Source organism: Ambystoma mexicanum, chromosome 1q (assembly GCF_040938575.1).
Source record: "Ambystoma mexicanum isolate Mex_15411 chromosome 1q, UKY_AmexF1_1, whole genome shotgun sequence".
Lineage (NCBI taxonomy): Eukaryota > Metazoa > Chordata > Amphibia > Caudata > Ambystomatidae > Ambystoma > Ambystoma mexicanum.
The window spans coordinates 192,927,980-192,945,181 of record NC_090922.1 but is presented as its reverse complement, the minus strand read 5'-3'; the positions used below and the strand labels follow the sequence as shown (position 1 = coordinate 192,945,181).

Genomic DNA, 17,202 nt, shown 5'->3' with positions numbered 1-17,202 from the left:
GTGTGGGGAGTAATGGCAATGGAAAACATTTGCGCCACAAAATCAGGGTCATATCTGAAATTCTTAGCCATATGGGACCCACTTCAGGACTATGTGGGGGAGCGGGGGAATCAATACTTTAAACCCCGGGCTCTTAGAAACATCCATATCAGATAAAGGCAGCAGAAGATATGGCGAGGGGTTGCCTCTTGGAACTGTTCTGGTTACAACCATGGTTTTGATTGGCTCAATTAATAAAAGGAAGGGGGGTGGTGGGTGGGGAGCAGAGGGGGGGAGTATGAAGACAATACTAGACTCTACAAGAAAGTTCAAGGGAGTTGAATAAAAGGTTCATGTTAATAACAATGTTCTTAACATATGTTGTGACGAAAGCTCAACCATTGTCTTAAGTTTAAAAATGAAAATAAAGTTGGTTAAAAAAAAAAACAATGACTGCCCCATTTCTCCTAGGAACATTCAATTTGCCAGTAAGAGAAGAAAGCTACACTTCAAATCAGTTCATGTAAAGGTAGCAGGGTTCAGCCAAGGCTGAGATTCCATCCATAGGTTAAAAAAAGTTTGAAGAAAATGTATTTTGTGTTTCTGAACACATGCTTTTTAAAGTGTGCAAGGAGTCCCAGCCTTGGCTCCAGCAATTTACTTTTAAATATCATACACAGCTTGCACGGGGATTAGTTGCTTACTGATATCATAAAGGGGACTGGCCATTATCAGGGTGTGACATTCAGGCAGAAAATGGTGGCATATTGTTTTCTGTGTTTCTAAGTTCAGATTGAGGACCCCACACCCACAGGAATATGTTTCCTTAAGTGTTTTAGGAGTGGTGTAGCTTTCAATGTGGTCTCCATGAACTATGAGCGACTAAACGCTAAGTAATGTGGTTGCAACTAAACACTGGAAAGCTGTATCTTCGACATTGCCAGCCAAGCACATACTAATATGAATCCTGAGGGTTGCATGACTTTGAGACCAATATTGCACAACGATTGTACCAACAAAATACAATTAAATAACAAAGTAAGTATCCTTTTAAAAATAAAAAAAAACATGGAGCCCAGGGGCGTTGCTAGGGGGGGCTAAGGGGGCTGTAGCCCCTGATCTTTTGGTTGTAGCCCCGGATAGAATCTCAGGAGCTACAGCCAAAAGACTAGCTAGCCCCCAGTCCCAACAGTTCCGACATCAACTTAGCCCCGGGTCTTTTCCAGACCTAGCAACTCCCCTGATGGAGCCCTTCCCATCTCTAAAGCATTCTAACCACGAACAGAGAAATACCTTATTTTTGCTTATGGCCACTCAGCTCAGTGATAGAAACAGCAAAACAAAATCAGGGAACCCTGAGCTGTTCGTTCGAGGATGCAGATCGGAAGTCCCCTAGTGGGCTTCTGGGTGAGTTCGGTTGGACACTTAGGGTGTTGTTGCCATAGGGGAGCCGGAGTTGGTGTTATGCTCTGTTGCTTACCAATGGGGCTCGGCAGGGAGGTCATTTGCGGAACGCCAGGGGGTCGCAACTGTGACCACTGGAGTGTCACTTGCTACTCCTAAAAACATGATCTTTTTTCACATTGAAGCTCCTGGGCTGTGGAAAGTGCCAGGTGGCTCTTTGTTTTTGGAGTGGCTGGAATGTATGTTAAGGACTCTTAAAAAAAACAGGGGGTTCCACAAGTGTAACACTTTGTTTGAGTAGTGACCATAAATAAGAAATAATAGGAATAACAAATAATGTGTCTTTCTGGGATTGTATACAATAATTGCCAGACTCATTAAAGGGGTGCAAGGTCATGCTCTATCGCTTCCCATGATGTCACTTCAGGGTGGGGTCAAATTACATCACTTACTGTGATGTCATCATAGGTCAAAGGACATGTGATGTCACTTCCACTACCCCTGGCATTTTGGTGTAATGACGTCACTGGGGTTCGGCCTGCAAGCATGGGTGGGTCTGAAAGTTGTGCAGTGGTGGGATGGAAGATGGATTTTCAGGAAAAGGGCACACAACAACCCCTCACCCTCTCGCCCATTCCACTGGGATGTTGAAAGGATTTTACATCAGAATAATGGCGCCAGAAACTCTGGGGTGCAAAGCAAATTCTCCCTCAACACCGTAAATCACTTGAAATGCTTGAATATGGGTAATGTATCAACCATGTTTTACCTTTTTGTGTGCTGTTTTTATGTTCAGTTTAAACAAAAATAGCTGTGCAGCTTTCTGACACCATGGATGGTTTAGTTAGTGCTTAATAAATAAATAAAATACTGTAAAAGGATTCATTTCGTCTGGAGAAGAATTGTCTCTGATCTCTGGGGAGTATGTGCCCTGCGAAACAACGGTGTCTTCAGTTCTGCAGTGAGGCTACTAACACAGCCAGATGTCCAGTGATGAATGGACACGTCACTTCCTAATAAGCATCACTCTTTTCTCAGATAATGAAGGCCGGCTCTAGGGTAAGGCAATGTAATGTAACTATGGGCCTCAGTACGAGTCCGGCGGTAACCGAGGCGGTAAAACCGCCTGGTTACCGCCGGACTCGTATTACCATTCTGCCTCCGTGACTCCCGGAATTACCGTGGCATTACAACCCCGGTGACCCGGGAATTCCGGAGGCAGAATGGTGTAAATCCCCATTCCTATTGAGTCTCATAGGACTCAATGGGAATGGGGAAGTGGAAACACCGGCACCATCTCGTGATGGTGCCGGTGTTTCCTCGTCCGCCTGCAGGCAGGCGGTGTTAAACCCGCCAGGTCAGACCTGGCGGGTTTGACGCCTCCGCCTGCAGGAGTTGTGATCGCGCGGCATGGAAACAACGGCCACCGTTGTTTCCATACCTGGCGAGTTATAATGAGGCCCTATGTCTTGTATTGAGTGGCTGCTACCGTTTTGGCAGCTTCTTGGCACTTGGATCTGTAAGAGGGCTGGAGGCTGGAGTCAGTGGGAACAAGGAGGAAGCATGATGCCACCTCCTCTGTGCAGATCGGATGTTTGTGCGATTTGTGTGTGCTAGTGAGATTCTATGCGAGTTGGATTGGGGGTATATGAGGTTTGTGCTTCTATAGGGGAGACCCGGGTCTCCTGATGCGCTGTTGTAGTTTCGTCCTATAAACATGGGTTGGTACGAGAGATGCGCAGTGATAGGAGAGCAGGCAAAGTGATTCATGGTGAGAGTGTGTGTTAGGCACTGCTCAAGCGGCTGGATTGCCTGCATGGTGGAAAGCTGGGGGCTGAGGAAGCCAAACAGGGCATCTGCCTATACCGTCACTATCAGAGGGTAGCCATAGTGTCCCAAGAATGGTCCTACAAGAAGCACATGTGAGGCAATTATGAAATAACAGGGGTGGCAAAATATATCTTCACCTTGGATGGCAACAATCCCAGAACAAGTCTTCATTCACTGCCATTCCCCAACGAGATGCCCTACCTCCTCCTCCCACCAACTCCTCCCTGGGGAAATAACCCCAGTACGTTTACATTTCATGCACACAGTCTAATTCCCAGCATGCTCTGGGTGCTTGGAACTTACCCAGCTCCTTCGACCCCTGGCTGTCGCTGGCCAACTCTCCAAGCTTGACAAGGGCATCAAAGTAACCTTTTGCTGCCACGGTGACGCCTGCAAGAGAAGGCTTAGTTAGTCAGGTGGACCGGCTTCCTGCGGACCTTTCATCGTGTACAGCTAGCCCCCGGCTTTCATTCACAGAAGCATTTTGGTGACTGGGGCTGAGGGACCCTGGCTAATCAGGGGAGCAATTGTCCTCTGCAACACGGGGCAGATACTGAATGTACTTTTGCTCTCCCTTCATGTTGTCTTCAAAGAGAACTGCGCAGATGACCAAGACTAGCTTTCAACCCTCGGGCTAATGCTCGACATAGTCGCCCACAACAATAGAGTGACTGTGATCCTCTCTTACAATGAAACAAATCTCAGTAAGTGCTGTTTCTAAACCTTTGGTATGTAACGAGTTTGGGGTGTAATGGGGCCCCTGCGATTCCAGAGCCTCCCTGATGACTCTCATTGATTCAGTAGCTCTCAGCTGGAACCCGTCCAAGTGGGTTTAGTATATCCAGTCCTGTTGGTACCCTCTGAATTCTGGTAATTGTAGTTTAGGTTTTCCACATTCTAAATGTGCTGCTAGAAGTCCCAGAATACAAAGAGAGATCGGCCTCACTACACCTGGCAGGCGTCCATAGACACCGTCCGTGACTCTTAGTCAAGCTTCTTGAGACATATTTTCATGCGTAGCTTCGACATCAAAAGAGACTTGAAGATCTCTGTGCTGGTAGGGTCTGAGGGGCAAGGCCCACCCAAAATCTGTAAAGGCCCACTCAGCTGCGCCGTGTGGGCATTTACAGATATTTTTGTCAGTGCAGTGGGCCCAACTACATTAGCATCAGGCCCCATTTGCTAGACAATCCTGGCTACGCCTCTGCTGTGCTGGTCAAAGGACAACCCTTCTTTGCAGTAATACTTGTTTTTTACTATAAGGAGAGCACATGATTTATTTTAATGCTTCGTTGTCATATTTTGTTAAAATGTACATGTGGCTCACATATGTACTACACTTTTTTTGTACAACAGAGGACAGGAGAATTCCCTTTGGAGACAGCACGGGAGCTACAGGATCCAGAAAAGCACATCTCAACCAATCTCTCAAGTTTCCCCATTCCATGTGTGAGCACATCACCCAGATCGGTTCTCAACCTTTGCATTCTAGAACTTGTAGTGTTGCTTTTCAAATTCTAAATCTGTTTATTTGATCTATTTATTTATTTATTTGTAATGTGCAAAACTGAGCAGAATAAACTGCATCTGGTCAGCGATTTTATGAACCAGAAAGGGTGAAAAAAAGAGCACAACAATTAGTTAAACAGTTGAGGGCTTTATGGAACAAAGATACAGAATGAATAACGTGCAAGCCAATAGGAAGAGGGTTCCGAGGGTGAGGGCCTCAAACGGAAAAAAAAGAAAGAAAAGATAAGGTGGTGCAAGAACATGCACACATTTAAAAACCAGGTACAAAATGTGCAATTAGATCCTCTGCTTGATTGGGAGCCAGAACTGAATTACAGAAGGGATATCCCCTATGGGGAGAATAAAGAGTACACAGAAGGGGTCTTCCAAACAGTGGTCATTCAACATCTATTTAGCAATTTCTTCATACGAAACTAATTCAATTCATAATGCCATCTCATTCACAAAATTGAGATTGTTTGGTGTATTATTGGTGTCTTGATTTAATTAAGAGTATTTCATTTTGAGCATAAGTCTCAATCATCATAGTGCATATTTTCACATCATTTTTGGAAAAGCGTTCAACACAGGTTTACACACAGACAATATTCCAGAAGGAATTGCTGGGACATAATATACCTCAGACGACATTGTGTATACATAATTCCGAAGGTGGAAGACACAAAAGTGATTAAAAGTCGCAAAATAAATATTTACGAGTAGTCCAGGATCGACGCAGAGTTCTTCAGCACAGGACTCCCAAATCTGGTACAAATCCAAGGAAACAATCTGCAATAGGTAGCGTTCTCAGCAGGTGGTCTATTTTCTTTTTCAGATCGTTTTTACAGGGGCCATCCTCTCTAGTTTTGAAGGATGCCACAGGGAGAAAGGATGACCGTGCAGTTCGAAGTTTTGCACTCAGAGTAAACAAATCCCTCTCACAAATAAGACCAAATCAGCAGCCAGTTGGAGGGAGAAGGCATGCAGTGATCCCGTTCGCTCAGGGTGCAGATATTTACACAAGAGATTGAGAAAGACTTTGGTAAATGAAAAACAAGTCTAACTGTGGCATTCTGTGCAGCCTGAACACGGAACAACTGTTGCTGCGGAACACCAGCCAGAATGGCATTTTCAAAGTCTAGCTTGGAATGAACTAATACATTGACTACAGTTGAATGGTCGTTGTCAGGGGTATAAGGCAATACGGCTTGTAGTAGGCGAAGTCTAAAGAAAATTGACTTAAATATCTCCCCTACTTGCTATTCACGACAGATTAAATTGTCAATAACAGCTAAAATGCTTAACTATATGTGCTAAGCAGGTTAAAAGATTGAACAGGGGAGGTGGGGGTGGTGACCTTGATAGATCATTCAACATATGCTTAGAAGCAAATAAGATATCCTCTGTTTTCGATGGATTAAGCTGTAATCTTTTAAGGATCATCCACTGTTTGACCTCAAACACACAATCCAGAATATTCTGTAAGGAATCTGTTCACTTGTTGACATGTAGGTAAATCTGGGTGTCATCAGCATATGAGTGATATTGAAGGCCATAATTGGAAAAAGGAGACATCAGAGTCTGTATATAAATATTAAAAAGCAGGGGGACAAGGATGACCCATTGGGTACTCCTCAGGAAACAAATCAGAGGTACAGCCATGAATTGTAACATGTTAGGTGCAATCCTTCAAAAACGAGCAAAACCGGCCCAGTGTCTGGAACTACAAGTTCCAGAATTAAAAGAAAATAAAAACAGGACTCCATTTCCTACTCATGCATTGAATGGGGAAACCTAAGAAGGCTATTTCAAACAATGAAATATTTCAAACACTGTACTGTCAATGACTCTACTATATATTCAAACATATTTACATCATCTCCATCCGGGGAAGGGCGCTCAGTCAATCAGGTGCTTGGATACGTGGACGAGAACACACAGTGTACCTCCCCACACCACCATCGTCCCCTCAACTCTCAAAGACATTGCGGCACCCTTCTCCTGCACCCTCCCTCCCCACTTACCTGCTGGGCCACAGCTTTATCCTCCGGTCCTAGTGCCCCTTCCCTCCCCTTGTCTGCCACCATAGAACTAGACAAGTGACTCAGTGCCTTTCCTATTTCTCTGGAAGCGGCCATCTTGTTTTTTTCATGGGAGTTTGGGCTTGTGCAATATGCACTGAGCCCACACTCCCTTAAAAAAAGTTATTTGCACCCTGGATGAACACCAGCTTAGGGGGACATACAGGGACGGTAATGGCACACCAGACCGAGCCTATGTAGGCCCGAGTGTAGCGAAGACCTTGGTGAGTATATGTATGTACTCCTTCCATTTACTTTGGAGGGGCTACGAAGTGACTTCGTTCAGAGGTGGCACTTTATAAAACACAAATGGAAAAGTGGCTAAAGTCGTATCCTTCTGCAGTGTCTTACTCAATGCCATTTATTCTGTTTTTCTGAAATACTATCCTCCAAAAACTCAGAACTATGCAAGCTACTACAGGAAGATTGCCAGAGGTGCTAAGAGGTCATACCAGAGGCAGACAAGTGCTCTACAAAGGATGCATAACATTACAGAATAGAATGGCTTGCCAAGAGGAAGTGGGGCCCCTGGTGACAACAAATCACAGAGCCACAGATATGTGGCCAGGTGTACGTAATTCATAGAAACAAAAAGCATTTATGGTAGAGCACTGTTAAGCAGCAAAGTTCAAATTCTTGTTAGGGGCAGGGATCGGTTAAAGTTAGGTATGCTTTTATGTTTCATGGAATTTATAATGCACAACTCTGCCATTTTCATATTCACATGCTGCTCATGGCTCCCTCGAGTGACTACTGATGTACTGGGCTCTGACGAAGAGGTCTTCCATAGGCATATGGCAGGGGTCTGCAACCCCAGGTTCGAATGCCGGCCAGGCCAACTCAGCTTTTCATCCTTACGAGGTCGATAAACGAGTGCCAACTCTGGTTGGGCGATATTGTACGTATAAATGTTCTATGTAACGTGCTTAGGTGTATGCACCATATAATATAAATAACACAACTGTATCATGCCATGAAGTCTGAATATGGTCAGATGTTGGCCCTTTGAGGTCCTTGCCAGGTGTTCTCTTGTTCACCTGCCCACATGGCAACAGGTGTATGATTCTGAAAGATGGGGTTAGCAATCTTTTGAGCGGTAGGGTTAGGCAGAGTGTTCAGATTATAGACATCATTGGCTTGGAGTTCTTGTTGGGGGCAGGGTTAAGGTTCTTGTTAAAGACAAGATTCTGGCCCTGCTAGTGCCACGATTAAATGAAGTGTTCCTGTTAACAACAAGTTTTGTTTACTGTTCTTGTAGGGCGCAAGGTTCAATTAGTGCTTTTATTAGTGGGCCTGATTGAGACTAGTGGGCCTGATTGAGACTAGTTTTGTTCTTGGGGACAGGACTAGAGTTAATATTCTTAGGACAAAACTGACCATTCTAGTAAGGGCTAGAATTAGAAGCAGTGTTCTCATTGGAGGAAGTGCATGGTTAGGGTTCTTACTGGGGTCAGGTTAACATGTCCCATTATGTGCTACTGGCTGGCGGGGACACTGTTTAATAGGGTCCTAGATACGATAGAGTGTCCGTGGCCTTATTCACAGCAATGTTGCTATTTTATTTTTTTAATGAAAGTGTTTTAATGTTTGTACACATTTTTACGCTATCGAATATTCCATTTTCGTAAAACTCAACACATTCATTCTGTTTGAAAGAAACATAGGAAATAGAAACTTTAATAACTAATATAATTTATAGTGAGTCCCTCTAATGATGTCCCAATTTTGCAAAAAGGCCAAAACCAGCACGTTATTCTTCCTCTCCATCTAACGCCTCCAGAAGTTATTTTGAAGTTCCAAAGCTGTATTTACCAACCTGTTAAATATGCAGTGCCTTACGCTGTCTAATTTTGAGCATTCTATAAAGCTTGTAGACCCTAAGACCGTATGGAATAAGCGCAGACAGTAGGGTAAAACGTTGGATTTTTTTAACAGCATGGGAATGCGTTCAAGTAGGTACCAGGTATTTTATGTATTTTGCAACACTGATTTAGACTTTAGTCTCAATTTAGTCTCAATTTAATTTTTGTGTCAATCCCTGATTCTCTTAGATTCTTTAAGATCCTGATTATTGGGGTACAGCTCACTTATCCCCACGTTTATATTTTGGGCCAATGCACATGAGATGTCCTCAAATCTTTTGAATGTGCAAATATTGGAGGTAACATAGAGACATATTCTTTTTGAATCAGACTAAACAAATTTTAACTTTCAGTATTTAAGGTCTTTATAACAAAATGAAGGGCAATTATTTGTGTCGTACATTTCCAAGAGGAGACACCTATTTCTATGCAATGGATCCTAGAGTTAGCCCTAGCTCGTGTTATGTTCAACATTAGTGTTAAGATGGGTTTCCAAAATCAACCCTGGGGCTGGATTCTGGAAGGCCAACCTATCATGGTGAACAGGAATGACACTGAAGTCTAGCCAAATAAAACCAAGATACTTGTATTTGTATATGTATTTGTATTTGTATTGTACTTTATATATCGCCTTTGTCCAAAGCGCTTTACATAGAAAGGAAAAACGGTACACAGTAATGATCAGTAGTGCATGTCGATAATGAAGCAGGTGAGTTTTCAGGCAACAACGGAACAGAGAGTAAGTAGTAATGGAGCGGAGAGACAGGGAAATCATGTTTTAATGAAGAGGAGCAAGGAGCTGAAAAGAACGAAAGCGGGATTGAGAACAGGGGCGGCGGGGGACATGCAGCCTGAAAAGACAGGAGGAGCGAAGAGACCGAGAAGCAGTGTAGAAAGAGAAAAGAGAAGCAAGATAGTCAGGGGCGAGCCCACAGAGAGATTTGAAAACTAAATAAAGAAAGTGAAATTTAAGTTGGGAATGGAAGGGTAGCCAACCAAGAGAAACAAGAGATTGAGAGATCGAGAGATCGAGTCCTGATAGGAAAGAAGACAAAGTAAACAAATAGAAGAGTGATAGATTGATTTGAGAGGAGCAAGACGTGAACAAGGAAGGCCAAAAAGCGTGACAGAACAATAGACTTAGAGAGAAAAAATTAGTGAAGAGATGAAAAGTTTTGTAGCATGAAAGGTGAGAAAGGGACGAACTCTGCAAATATTATAGAGATGAAAGCAACAGGAGCGAGATGTGAGAGAAATATGATAGGTAAAGGAAAGATTAGAATCGAAGTGAAGACCAAGGTTACGCGCAGTGGGAGAGATAGTTAGAATGGAGCGAGGAAAAGAAATAGACATAGGAGGGTGTGTGGGGGAAGAGTGTTAGCAGGAAAGAATAAGACCTCAGTCTTTCCTGAATTTAAAGTGAGGAAAGGAGAGGTCATCCATGATTTGATGGCAGAAAGACATGTTGAAAGAGTGAGATAAATATCAGGAGTGAAGGACGAGAAAGATAGAAAGAGTGGAGTATCATCAGCATAAAAGTGATGCAATAGTCCAAAAGAAGAAATTATAGGAACAAGTAATGATGTATATGAGGAAAATAGAAAAGGAACCAAGACTGCCCCTTGAGGAACACCGTGATAAAGAGGAGAAGGTGCAGAAGTGTTGCCACCCCAGGAGACAGAGATAGTTTGATTAGATAAGTAAGAAGAAAACCATGATAGAACAGAAGCCCCGAAGACCAAGAGAAGAGAAGGAGTCCAGAAGAAAAGAGTGATCCACAATGTCAAAAGCTGCAGATAAGGCAAGAAGAACAAGTACAGAAGAGTGTCTAAAATAGTGGGCTGTGAGGAGGGAGTTAAGCACACAGATTAAGGCCGTCTCAGTGCAGTCACGGGGGCGAAAGGCAGACTGAGTGGGCGGAAGAAGAGATAGACCAGAAACAAATGTTGAGATTTGTGAATAAACAAGGTGCTTCAGGAACTTAGATAGAAAAGGGAAGAGAGATAGAAAATGACAATTTGAGACAAGAAGAGGATTGGCTGTAGGTTTTTTTAGAATAGGAATAATAATTGCATGTTTAAAAGCAGAAGGAAAAGTGGAGGTAGAAAGACAGATATTGAAGAAAGAAACAAGGAATGGTACAAAGAATGGGTATATTTTAGGAATGAAGAAAGAAGGAACAGAATCAGTAGGGGTGGCAGTAGGGTGGGCTTTGGCCAACACGAGTGCTATATCAGAGTCAGAGACAGGAACAAAATTAGAGATAAAGTTAGAAGGAGTAGGAAAAAGTAAAGGAGAATAGTTATAGGTGGGTGAGGATAGAATATCCTGGCGTACCCTCTGGGCCCAGGTACCTGCTCACCCTGCCACCCTCCCGCACTGCCTCCGGGCCACAACTTGCACTGGAGTCTGTATCTGTACCCATACAGCGCCCCCTTTTTCTTCCTGCACTTATCAGACCTACCGTGTATGCTGCCTTAAACCTAGCACTTGCAAATTGCTGGCGGCACTACCACTGTTTGTTGCCTTTATTATTTATTTATTGTTATTTATCTGTTTCTCCTCTGCTTCGCACTTTCCACTTCTCCCCCCTTCCATGCACTTTTCCCCTCCCCCTCTCCCATGCACTTGCACGTTCTCAATGTCACTGGGCCTAGTAAGATCGCTGTTTTATTCTCCTCTGTTCCCCTCCCTTGCCTTGTCGCACTCTGAAACACTTGTGTACGAACGCGATAGAAATAAAATATTAATATCAACGCCTGCTGCCTGGGCCCCTCAGCACCAATTGCACACCGTTTGGCTATTTACCCATTTTTTTGTTAAAAGTATGCTCTACAATGCAACATTTTAACCCATTATTTTTAAAAAAATTCACAGGGGGAAACTCCCCACCCCCGAAAACCCCTTTATTGGTTCGGGCTCCCTCACTATGCTCGGTCGCTTTGGCATTTTTGGGGGAAATAGTTATGTCCCTCCACTTAAAAAAAATCACCAGCCGCCACTGGTCCTCAGACTGTGTTGGCAATGGGATGGGGGGAACCCGTGGACTACGGTGGGAGCACAATGGGTGGGAACCATGGGATAGTGGTGGGAGCAGAGTGGGGAGAGCCCAGGGTGTGTGATGGGGTGGGGAGAGACCAGCGACTGGGTAGGAGTGGGATGAGGGAGCCCAGCGACTGTGATGGGAGCAGGTGACGGCGCCCAATATATATTGTCCATTTGGCATTTCTGGGGGGTCCCGACCTGCCCAAACTTTGACCAGGGGGGCCCTTGTCGAAAAAGTTTAAAGACCACTGCACTACACTAAGGAAGACTTACGGGGACATTGTAAGCTAGACAACCACTAATCTGGGTCAGACAAGAGAGAGATAGGGCCAGGATATTATGTCCATGTAACTGTATGGAGTGTAAGGGGATAACTTGCCCCCCAACTCCAATTTCTCCAAAGACTACTTCAGAGGTTTTGGATTCCGTCAAGGAAATGTCCTTCTGTACTTAGATTAGTCGAGGGAGGCCCAGGGGTCACAGGTGGAGAGGTCACTTTTGGACGCAATATTTAGTTTCTGTCAGACGTGGTACCTAAATATCGGTTAGGTTGCAGGGACTGTCCAGCTGATGACCCTTGTGATGAAAGGAAGAAGACGTATGCAGAGCAGGCGACCTTAGGAGACCTCAAGAGAATGATAAAGATGGATTGCAATAGGAGTCACCACGGTCAGGTGACAAAAGGCAAATTTGGGTTGGCAGAAAAAGGAGCAGGTCCTGCATGACTTTTATTTGGACTAAAATGCTGAAAATGCAGAAGTAAGAGTCTTGAGGCACAAGTTTAAGATCCCCCAAGTTACAAGTATGCAGTCAGAACAGCAACAACTGTAGAGCAGACAGGTAGCCCATGAGAGAGCTGGGTTAGTTCACTGGGTGGTCCAGGGACACTTCTGAAGGTTCAGCAGGCACGGATCCTCAAGCATGGGTCCAGTGTGGTTGCCCCTACCAGTCCAGGGATCAAAAGCACAGATGAGGGTCTTCTCAGGAGAGAGGAGCAGGAATTGGCTAGAGGAATGCTGATCAGCTGCAAAGGTCCTCCTCAGGTCTTAAGTGGGCTGAACCTACTTGTAGCGCTCTTGTCTCCAACGAGGATCTGTCGAATGGTGGCATGGGTCCTCCTTTTAGCCAAGATTCAGACTAGAAGCACCCAAGTCCACCAATGGTACAGATCTGCACCATTCAAATTGGCAGTGCCTATCCAATTATAGATAGTCACTAGGCACACATTCTGTCTCGTAACAGACACCATGTGGCCTGGATATGGACTGGGACCAGAGCGTTGCAGCCCCTCCATCCGACCCCACAGGCACAGACAGACCGCCACTTTGCCTGCAAAAGCAGAAGCTTTCCCCAGGAAAGGGCATTCCATATATGGCAATTCCATACCCAGGCAGGCAGGAAGAAGGCCAGAGGACCACATGGCCAAAGGACAGGCAGTAATATAGTGGCACAGCATTTTAGATTTCTAGCCAATAGTAGAACGTTCAAAACACTATCCGCTGCCACCAACCCATCCTGTACACATTGCATTTGTAAAAACAAAGTTGCAAAAGAAACAGCTGAAAGGATAGAAAGTATGCCAACCACACTTCACTTTAAAGTGATGTGCACAGCCTTAAAAATACAAGAAATCCACTAAGAGAGACATAGTCTCCCAGTACTGATAGTCTTATGGAGTAATCAGTTTCCCCATAAGAATGAGCAAATAGATAAGGGCAGTAAAGCAGTTGGCGTAACCCCTCCAAAATGTATTGTCAGACGCCATACACAGCAAAAAGAAAGGGTGCCCCATGGAAGCCTATGGGATAAAAGCAGCAAAAGTTCCTAACACTTTGTAACGAAGCATCTACATATTTCAAAAGGCAGTTACATCTCTTGATTATGTCGTGAGGATTCTCTGATTTTTGGTCAAGATCTTCACTGGACATCTGTTGTTCTAGAAGGTGTAAGGCTTAGGGCTGGTGTTCTTGACATCTGAGGGTGCACAGATTATTATCACTCTAGATGAGGTGACATGTTGCACCCCTGCTTTTCGGATGTGCATCTATATTTCTTCTGCATTCACTTTTTCAAACATTCACTTTATCACTTTGAACTCCTGTTAACTTTAATTCTTTCTTCCACTTCTTCTAGCATTCACTTCATCATTATAGGGGAAGAGCAATGGCCTCTTTTTTTTTCTCTCACATTCCCTCATTTATTGTTCCTTTAAGATTTAGGGTTCCTGTTAGGGTTATTGTTCTTTTAAGGGTTAGGGTTCCTGTTAAGGATCTGATAAAGTGCAAATGGTCGGGTTACTGTTCTTATTAGCGTGTTTTTTGTTGTTAATGTCAGGTTTCCTGTTAGGGTGGGAGTACTTGTTAAGGTCACAGTTTTTCTCCATTCGCAGTCTAGATGACGCGGCCCGGAAGCCCGAAGCACAAATGGTCACACACAAAAGCATGGCGTGATGTGCGTCGGACCTCCGAGGTTGCGGCATTCAGACAGCAGTAAGGAGGTGGCCGGAGGCTGCAGCCCCAGCAGGTGAGTGGAGGGCGGAGCAGGTGAGGGTGACGCACTGTGGCAGAGGTTCAGGGGGGACCCCCTGAAAGGGACTAGGAGAGGGGTGTTTACAAAAGGACGACCCTACAGAATGTGGTCTTTGGATCTGGGTTCCCGTTAGGGCTGGTGTTACTGATAGGATACGAGTTCTAGTTAGGGGGTGTGGTTAAACACAAGAACCAGGGGTTGGGATTTGGCAGGGATAGGCTTAGTGTTCTTATTTGGGCAAGGGTGTTAATTAGGAAAGTGTGCAGTTGCAAGGGATGGGTGTGCGGTTTGGGTTAGTGTGATTGATAGGGTATTGATTTTGTCAGGTTTAGAGTTCTTGTTAGTGGTATGGTTAGATCAAGTGCCAGGGGTAAGGTGGGCATTTAGGCTAGGATTAGTGGTCTTATTATGGTGGGAATTATTTTTGTGGTCAGAGTTAAAGTTCTTTTTCGAGTTAATGTTCATTTTAGGGTTAGTGTTCTTGTTAAGGTGAGAGTTCTTGTTGGGGTGAGAATTCTTATTTGGGCTAGTGTTTCTGTTAAGATTCTTGCTAGGTATAGCTTTCAATGAAAGGAAATGGATCTGCAAACAATGCTCTGGTTTTTTGCAAAGCCATTAGTAACAACGCTCCTTTTTATTGTTGTAGTCCCCTGCTGTGACATCATAGCAGAGGATTATGGAATTCATAACCAACTGCTGTGCAATAACAACAGGGGAGGGAGGAGACATCATTCTCTTTGACAGGTATCTTTGTTGTTATGTCAAGGGAGAGGTTGCATATAGTTCCCTCAGGACACCTCTCTACATCGCTTGCTAAGCTGGTTGATGGAGACAGGACAGAGGCTGGTAAGGATTTGCAAAGTAAGGCCATTTGCAGCATAGCCCTCTAGATGGGTAGCTTTAAGCAACATGTGAATTCCAGCCCAGGGTTCCGAGTGACGTCATAGACAACACAAGGTTCTCACGAATTGTTTAGATCCTCTTGTGGACCATATCACCAAAGTTGATAGCTACCCATCTATGATTCTATATATGTTTTAGACACTTTGTCGACCGTCTACGCTGCAATATTTACATTAGCAGAAGGTCAGAAAGGTGGAGGCCTCTTGTGAACTGTTCCTCCCTGCACTGATTGCTTGTTGCTGACTTAATGGGTACAGAAGTGAAGACCCACAATGGTTGACAAAAAAGAAAACAGGAGGAGAATTACCTGAGAGGGCTTTCTGGTAGTGCTTCCCCATGTTCACAAAATTCCGCAGACTTGGATTGAACTGGTCTAAAATAACCTACAGAGGGAGAGGGGGGTACAAATAGTACAGATTAGAAGATTTGCGAATTATTGCCATCTTTAACACTCGTGACACAGGAAAAATTCGAAGGAGATTACTGGATATGAACATCCTATGACAGATGCATGAAAACAGTAACGTCCAATAACACATTGCACTCTCTCCTGCAACTTGTAAATAAGCTGTATCTAGCGACACAAAACACCATGCATGCGTCAGTCCCATCCATCCAATCGCAGGCCAGTGTACCCTCTACGGTCACCCTACTGCACAAAACTAAGCAGCATTTTCTTGTCAAGTTGAGGTGTGGTCAAGTGGTTATTCTGGGAAACCCAGTTGGCAGGAATTTCGCCATGAAACTTGATGTTTTACTAAATGCAAAAATCCACATTGTAAGTAAGTCAAATACTGTGTGTTGAACTGATTAATCTGTTTTAAGAGAACACATATGCCTGCCAGCATCTTTGTTAAGTGTCAATTCAATATCCAAAAATATTTATATAAATTACTCGGGCTGCACGAATAGCATATTTAGTATTCGGCCGAATACCGAATAGTTTGTCAACTATTCATCCGAAGACGAATATGAAGCCAAATTGTTGCTTTATTTAATAAATCATGTTTCAAACTTCAAAAAACACACTTATTAAAAAAACAAATAAAGCACCAATTTAAATGCATTCTATACTTTTATTTCTCTTCATTGTAATTAATGTAGCATCTTTGTTTAAAGTATAAAAGCCAGAAAAAAGCAGATATAAGTAGGAGGCTTCACAAATGCAAAAGAACTGCCTTTGTGAATCAGATGCATTGCATTCTCTATCCAGTTGCAAAGTCGCTGTCATCTTTGTCGTTTAGTTTCGAAACTTCTTTGCAGTTCGCATAGAAATGTATAAAATGGTTCATGTCGGCTCATGCAGGACACAAGTCAAGAGGAAATCTGAAATGTGTGAGCTCCATCTCACAACTATTCACCACACCCAAACAAATGCTGCTCACATTTCACTTATCCTAGCCACTCCTTCTCGCCAATACACACACATATACAATTTATCATTCCTGATAAAATAATCAGATAATTTTAAACTCAGAACTCAAGTCCTTAAAAAAAGAAAAGGGGGGCTATGACACACGCAGTGGGAAGTGACATGATAGGAACTGAAAGAATCTATGCACATTTCTTTCAGTTTGTCTTTTGCAACTGAAAAAATTGCACATTGCATATAAACATTCGCCAAAAGAAAACATTTTCCTGTATTGTTGCAGGCTAAGTATAAAAGATGAGCACCTTTTATGTCTAATAATCTGTAACAAAACATGTCCTAAAGAGCAGATTACAATGGAAGATATTTTTCAGCTGTGTGATAGCAATTTGTCTGGTCTAATTCTGTTCAGTTTTGCAAACTGAGTTTCATGTTGTATTGTATTCAAATGAGAATGTCAAAGTATTCAGCAAGAGCCGAATAGCAAGAAACTATTCAACTGTAACCGAATAGCTTTTTTTCAGCCAGAATTTGGCCGAATACTTACTCGAAGCCGAAGTTCAGTACACCCCTATACATTACTAAACCTCCGTTTTATTTATACAATTGCCTCAAAAAAAGTGTACTCATTAAAACAAAAAGTGCAAAAAGCCATTGGACTCCATTGGGATCCCCAGCATTTCTGCCGGCA

General features: G+C 43.6%; 1 protein-coding gene across 3 annotated transcripts in view; it reads right to left on the bottom strand.

Annotated features, from left to right (window-relative positions):
- LOC138526452 (BAR/IMD domain-containing adapter protein 2-like) overlaps positions 1–17,202 on the bottom strand; it is a 451,265-nt gene that overhangs the window by 351,173 nt on the left and 82,890 nt on the right. For all 3 annotated transcript variants that reach the window (XM_069637240.1, XM_069637231.1, XM_069637221.1), the window contains exons 2-3: positions 15,450–15,525; positions 3,517–3,603 (exon numbers count right to left, since the gene is read on the bottom strand). In XM_069637240.1, coding sequence (XP_069493341.1) covers positions 3,517–3,603; positions 15,450–15,525 — 163 coding nt within the window. The remainder of the gene's footprint in view (positions 1–3,516; positions 3,604–15,449; positions 15,526–17,202) is intronic.